A 7632-nucleotide genomic window follows, 5' to 3' on the forward strand; every position below is an offset into this window, starting at 1 on the left:
ATAAGCCACTTCAAAAATGTTTTACATGGTCTCACCCTACTTTTTTTAAAACAGAAAAGTAGAAAAAAATGTTTTAATTCTTCTGCTGGCATAACATAGTATTTAAAAAAAAAAAGTGTGATTTTTTTATTCTGATTTCTATGTATAGACCTGAAATGTAGCATAAACAGCTACTTAATTAAGCGCTACCAGTTTAAGAGCTCATTATGCAGGCTTTTTGCTGCTCTTCTTTCAGTGTAACGCTGGAAGTCTAAACACTTAATGAGTTGATCGGTGTTGATTAGTCAGGTGGAGCTGTAGATAAAATATTCCCTTAGTTTATCAGTTGTTGCCCCAAAATGTTGCCTTAATCAAAGTGATTGGTGTTGCTTATCTAGTTTCCACAAAATTCCGCAATAAAATCAAAACGGACTTCTTTAAGTCAGCTGACCAGCAACAAGTGTACAGTAGGTTCACTCTAAGATACAGCTGGCAGTTTTTTTTTTTATTGTAGGTTTTTCATAGCATTTTGAAACATAGACACAATATTAAAAAGTCGTTAATGTTTCCTTTGTACAACCAAAGATTTGCTTTACGCTGCAATAAAGACTCTGCCTTCCAGTTTAGATTTAAAAAGTAATTTGGAAGAGATGGCAGTAATTGGCATCCTCACTTTTTGAAATCTTGAATGCTTCTGCCTTTCTCTCTGCAGGGAATCAGTATTCGACCGCTGATTGAGTTCATCAATGTACGCAGAACCAACCGCAATTTGGACACCATCAATGTAGAGATCCACTGCAGGGTATGTTGCAGACCTTTATTCATATTATGTACAGTGCGTGTTGACCGGGAAGTGCTTATACTCTCTGCCCCGTACCTTTCAGGTCATGGAGCACACGATGGCAGGAATAGAGGATCTCTGTGGGCAGTGGAGTCATTTCTATTGGAAGGACAAGTGAGTGTTTTTACATTTCTATTCTGAAGAAAGAGGATCTTTGAGAGATTTTAAAGCTTATTTATATTGGAAATTTGACGGGATGTTGACAGTTGATCAGGTGTTGGTATCGTATTTAGTGCCTGCAGTCAGCCGCTACATTTTTTATTGTCTGTTAATCTGGAAAATTAAGGGTGGACAACAAACTTTTCATACCTTAGTTATTTGATTTTTTTTTTTTTTATACCAAGCTTTACATACCTTAGTTCCTTTTTCTTTTTGTTTAATTATTATTAAGCATTGCAAGTTATTACAACGTGTCCTGTTTCTTTATTATTATTTTTTTATATTTGTATACAAAAAATTGGTGCTATGCCTCAGCAGTAAATGAGGATGATTCAGTCTGCCTTAAAAAGAGAGTTAATTTGCCATGAATCGGTTATATTTTTGAATCCTCACTTAATTTCATATCTGATTTTCGTTTATAACTCTTTCCTCTTCTCCTTCTTCTCCTTTTTGCAATGAGCAGTTAAATCTACGTGTTTATGTCCTTTAACTGGCCTCCATATACTATACATCCATCCATTGCTATAACCATAGGGGGGCTGGTGCTCATATCTAGCTGACGTTAGGTGAATTTAAGGGTGCACACTTTAAAGATTACCAGTTTGTCACAGAGCAGCACATATGACAAACATAACACAGCAACACACAACCCATCCTCGCTCATTTTTTTTCTTTTGGACTATAGAGTACAGCAGGGGTACCTGGTAAGGTGCATGAACAGGGAAAACATGCAGAAAGACCAAAGGCTAATATTCAAACACAGGGCCTTTTGCCAACAGCGCTACTTTGGAGCTATGATCAAACAACAATGTCTGATATTATTATGAGCCAGCTGAAAATAGTGGAGGAAATGGCTGCATACAAAGAAAATAAAATGATTAAAAGTTCTGTGAATGGGAGGCCTCTAAAATCCAGTACCACCTCAACCTGAGAAGCTTCACAAAGAGAATATCAATAGCGTGGGCTTCAGAGAGCAACTTACCAAGAGCTGTAAAGAACACGGCTGGTGTTGAAAAATCTGTCGACGAGATGACTTCAAATTTAGCTTTTCCAATGCGTATAGAGACAGGCAAGACAAAGACCTGTTGATGGGAAGGAATAACCTAATAAAAATGTTGCTTGCAGTTTACAAAAACATGTGGACAAAGTAATTATATTGAGATGAGAGCATATTTAATGCATTTTAAGTCCATATTAGGCAGAAGCTATTACACATTATTGAACACATTGATCCCAGGGTGAAACATGGTGGGAGCAGCATTATGCTGTGATGACTTCTTCAGCAAGGATTGGGAAGAAAGACAAATGGTGTTAAACAGAGGCCAATCTTAAGGCTGGATGAAGACATTGAATGTGCCATTCTAAAGCTACAACAGAGTGGCTTATGACTCATACATTGTCCTTTGTTGGGTCTAGTCAAAGCCCAGACACGACTCCCAACTAGGAATCTGTACTGGGGCTATAAAACAAATGTGTGTAGATTCCATCCATAAAATCCTACTGAGTCGTAACTATGTTACGAAGCAGAACTGGCAGGACATCAGTCCACATGTGCAAATCTTGACAAAATAAATCTCAAAACCCTGAAAGCTTTAATATCAAAGGTTGGTTTGGACATTTGTTTTCATCCATAGCTCTGTGAACAGAGAATTTGTTTTATACAAAACAACATATACTATAATAACAGTGGGTCTGTTATCTCAAATTCAGGTTCATGAGGTTCAACAACCGAATACTTCGTCGGATACTTATTCGAGACGCCAGGGCGGAATCCAGTATCGTGGCGCTGTACAAGAAGCTGGAGCTGCAGAATGCCATAGAGGTCCTGGACACAGTGTCTGGAGAAATCAGCGCTGCTCCGTCCGTCATCTCCCTCCAGTATGAACCTTTGATCATAAACCGTACCTTCTAATTGTATGTATAGACCAACGAGTAACAAAAAATTTTGTCTTAATATCTCTTTTTGGAATTTAGGGAGGAGCAGAAGGAATCTTCTAAACAGAAGATGAGTTTAATGACTGAGGACCTTAAAAACATGCATAAAATTCTGTCCAAAAATATGTACAAGATCCGGCAGCGGGTAAGCTAAACAATTTGTTTCAGTTTTTTTTAAAGGAAAACGCATTACAGCACTGCTTTTGCATTATTTAGAATTGATACCAGTTATTTATTTAAACAGACTCAAGCATTCATAAGCATATCTTTCAATGTAGAATCATAATTTTATCATGAAATACTGTAAATTTTTATTTTTTTTTTTGTATTACTGGGTTTCTTGTGTACTCTTTCAATAAATACAGACATCGATTTATTTCATCGATTTATTTCAAATAAGAGAGTAGATATGACACATCATGCAGGAGGAATGATGGAGTACGACAAATGCATATAAGGGGAAGTTTATTCCCAATTTAATAGCTAAAGAAAATGATATTGGCTATTGATTTTAAAATGTTAACATTACATTTGTTTTTGGCCAGTGACGCAAATAAATATGTCACTGCTGGAAAGTATTCAAAACCAGGTTCTGCATTAAAATACAGCATGACAGTTTTAGTTATTTTAGCATGGATTATGTGACCTATAGAATGCCATAAATCATATCTGTAGCAAGTCTAACATTTATCACAGTAGCTGGATCTTTATTGACAGAAACTTCAACATCACTCTTAGGTCTTTAAAAGTGTGAGTCAGGCAGAAGGAGTCAACCAGGAATGCCGTTTCTAAAACAGGAAGTTTTAACTCTGTCTGTAGACAACAAAGGTTCTTCTTTAATAATCCAGATCTGACCCAGTGAAGAGGAACTTCCTCAGACACATTCAGAAAGTGATGGTGAAACATGAAAGCTCTAAACACTGAAACCCGGTCTTGTTTTGCATAACGGCAGCATGTCGCCAGCAGTACTTTTCCACCAGGGACAATGACATCAGCTCTTAAAAGACTCTTTGATGTGCAGGCAAACAGGAATCATGTGCCTTTATAACCAGCTGGCATGTTGTCCACTCACATGTTTTATTTTTACATATTGACAGTAATGTTATGGTTGCTTTTTGTCTATGTCCTGTACATTAGCTAAACTCCGCTTGTCACAAACATAATTCTATATGGATATATCATCTACTAGCCTCAAACTTTGAGATGTAATAAAAACATTGATTTTGATTTAATAATAAAGTCATATGTACAGTATAGGAGCTTTTCTGTTTCACAGCGGGTTTGTTTCTTATTGATGGAAATGGTTGTTCTGCAGCATCCGAGGATCATTTAATGGCAGTTTGCAAAGAGCAAACACAGATAGTGCCCCTTGTTGCTCAGACAGGTGTGGTCAGTTTTGGTTTGGTAATCTGAGCTTCAAAGATTGTCGTTTTCCCCCTTAAACCCCTTTAGTGGTCTATTTAACCAAGTCATGATTTTCTCCAGAGAATGAGGCTGTAAACAGATTTCTGCAAATGTCCACAGTAGCCAAGCTTAGCAAAATGTGTTATGAAGATCTTCATATTTAGCACACCAATGTGAATAATGTCTTATTTTTTTGTTGTTTATGTATACAGACTGTGGCATTCACAAGTAAGCACGCTCTGCCCAATGACAGCCAGCCCAGAGAGATCCTGATTCGACGCCACGCCAGCATCCGGCGAAGCCTCCGTCCTGGCAGCTTTCAGTCCACGGTAATTTCAACCTCAAGACTTCAGTGATTCTTCCTAATGCAAGGGTGCCCCTCTTTAAATTACTACTAAATAATGCTACCATTTAAGATAGAAATGTGCATGAATAGCAGAAGTTTAACTTTAAATAGGTGAGTAAAAACCCAGAAAAACTAATGGGATCTAAAAACAGTCCAGAAACAATTACAACTTACTTTTATCAGCCTGGAGGAACTTTAGACAAGGTTCTATTATCAATAAATTATTTATATTCTCTAAAATGAATTAATATCTTCAGATCATTTATGATATTTCTGGCATTTTTAGCATGTTTTGTGTTTCTAATACTTTAGAAAGTGATAAAGTCAATCCATGAATTGCTTCATTTTGATCACAAAAATTGGTAAACGGTGATTATGTTAACAATTGACCTACTGCCACAATATATAAAATGAGGCTATTTAAATTAGTTTAATGGAATCTGGTGTTTAAAATGCAAATGTTTCAGCATTTTTTTTTTTTTGCATACTTCTTTTAAACTTAATGTTTGTCGGTGTGTGTAGGCTCATTTTGTTTCTTGGTGGTGGTTTTAATGTTGACTCCTCCCACTAAGGGTAACCTTGCTTTTAAATTTCCTTCTTTGTGTAAAACCTGACACTAGCTTGGAAAATGGAGACTCATTAGAGCTGTGGCTGTGACAGCTGAGGTTATGAACAGACACTCTAAAGTGGTATAACTGAAATATTATGAAAAAGCAGAATATCTGTTCATCTGGGGTTGGTTATCTAGAGTTACTGTACTGTAAGTTTTATTTATTGTATTTTTAAAACTTTATCTGTAATTTACCTGTTTCTTCTATTGTTACCTCTGAATTTCTCGGGGATTAAGAGAGGAAAATATATTTATAAAAAATCTAGAATTAAAAAAATTTGTTTATAAAAAAAAACTAATTTGGATAAATAGATTAAAAATATCAATTTATCTGATCAGTATCTTAAATAGTTTTGGTACAATTAAATCATAAGTAAAATTAAAACGATGGTTTGTCAACTCATCCCAAGTTTTTATCTAATTAATGAAAGAAAGGGACAATTAGAAGAATTTTATGAATTATTTTAAAACTTTGGCACACAGACCTTAGCAGGAAACATTAGCACTGAATTTTACTGTAATATGCATAAGCAGGTATATGAGAACAGGGAAGTTTCCCCCCAGGCCTGAAACTGTTGGAGTGGAGATGGATGAAGTTGTTCAGTCCATAGACGGCTGGTTTGTGAGACGGTCTGCTTTAGCTGTATTGGTGAGATCCAGTAGACTGTGTGTGCTGATACTGGTGCTTTACTCAGGGACCCGGAAGATAGATGTCCAGCTTGGATAAACACAGGTTTGCAGGAACCTTAGATATGATGCTGGTGAAGGGAACGGAGGTGGGTTGAATCGGATTCATCAGAGTCCAAATCAGAAACACAATCACCGCTTGTGCTTGGCTGGGCAGCAGACAGAGTCATGGACTTGAGGACCTTTTAAGATGAACTCTGGATGCTGATTGGGCTTTGTGGAGATGCAGTTCAAAGCTTATTGGTTTGCGTCAGAGGCAGATGAGCCTCTCATGATGAGGGCAAGTAGTTTAGTTTCTTGACTTGAACTTACGCTTAGGCTTCATTTAAGTGATTAAGCTGGAAATTAAAGACTGTGCAAGGTAACACACTTACATTCTTTACAATTGTATTAAAATAATATTTTCCTCAAGAATTACAGAAGTTTTTCCACTTTCATTTTGTCCTTAATGTTTATGTTTAAGATCCACTTCTGTAGAAACACAGATAATCCTGAGAAACTAAGGACTGCAGTTTTTTTTTTACATTTACCTAAATCTGATGTAAGTTGCTGGAGGTGAAACAGAAGCTCTTGTACTAATTTTCTCTTATTTGGTATTTTTCTTTCCAGATGGTTCCAAAGTCTCAGAAATATTTTTCACTTCCTGCTGGACAGAGTTTAGGGTCAAAATATCCTTCCTCTCGACTGAGTCATGCAGGTAAGCTTCTGAAACAAATCCTTCACACTCTTCCATTAGGTACGTATAACATGATTATTAAAGCTCCTTTGATAACTTTTAACACATTAAATGTTAAAACAAGAAACACAGATTTATTAGAACTTCATGTGACCAAATATTAGAACAATACAACTGGGAAGTAAAGGAAGAACGACACATGGTTGGTTCTTTAATTGCTGCTTTATTATTTTTATTACTTCTTGTTTCTCCTTCTTTTCATCTCAGATAAACATGAGACAATGTCAGAGGTAGCCTATCCTACTCGACGCTCTCGACTCAGTCATTCCAAACGCTCTTCGTCTGGAGCCATGATGCCGCTTCACAAGCTGGGAACACTAAAAGAAATGCCCTCTACTGATGACCTTGGCATGCACCAAACTACCTCCTCCAACAGTGATCCCTCTTTCCCATCCTCCTCTCCACACCATGGCCCTCCTGTTGACAATAACAATGGCTCTGCAGACAGCTTAAGGAATGAAAATGAGGCAGAAGAGGAAAATGGGCTGCGGCAGCAGGAGGCTTTATCACCACCAAGCTGGGCAGCCGAACCCAGAGACAACACGCCTCGAAACCCTCTCCTTAGGCGGCCACATTGGAACCCAAAAAAGTAAAATCCAACTGAACCACATTGTTAAAAAAAACAAAAACTTCTTGTTTTAGTTTCAAATGTGAAGGTAAATTAACGATGGAGGTCTTTTCATTTCTACCTGAAGACGAAAACATTTCGTAGGAATACCTCGCAGAAAGAGGTGCCATGCACATCAGAAGCTCGGTGCAAAATACTGACTGAACTGTTTGCCTTATTGATGAAATTTGAGCTTGTATTTTAGCTATTATTCTTTCTATGAGGATTTTTTTTATTGTTTTAAACTGTTGAATAAAATTTTTATTGAGAAAATATGTCTTGTTTTTGCGGGTAAATATTATGGCTCTCTTTTTTTTTTTTTTCCCCC

The 7632-nt window shown here is 36.8% G+C and overlaps 1 protein-coding gene across 1 annotated transcript; it reads left to right on the forward strand.

Moving 5' to 3' along the window:
- Positions 1-652: 652 nt before the first annotated feature.
- LOC107096897 (sodium/hydrogen exchanger 2-like) lies at positions 653-7549 on the forward strand. The gene is made up of 7 exons (XM_015393782.1): positions 653-781; positions 864-934; positions 2690-2857; positions 2954-3059; positions 4531-4647; positions 6571-6658; positions 6905-7549. The coding sequence occupies exons 1-7, from the start codon at positions 668-670 to the stop codon at positions 7288-7290; spliced, it is 1050 nt and encodes a 349-aa protein (XP_015249268.1). The 5' UTR covers positions 653-667; the 3' UTR covers positions 7291-7549.
- Positions 7550-7632: the final 83 nt, after the last annotated feature.

The sequence above is a fragment of the Cyprinodon variegatus genome, unplaced genomic scaffold, assembly GCF_000732505.1.
Source record: "Cyprinodon variegatus isolate N-32 unplaced genomic scaffold, C_variegatus-1.0 Scaffold657, whole genome shotgun sequence".
In the NCBI taxonomy this organism is placed as follows: Eukaryota; Metazoa; Chordata; class Actinopteri; order Cyprinodontiformes; family Cyprinodontidae; genus Cyprinodon; species Cyprinodon variegatus.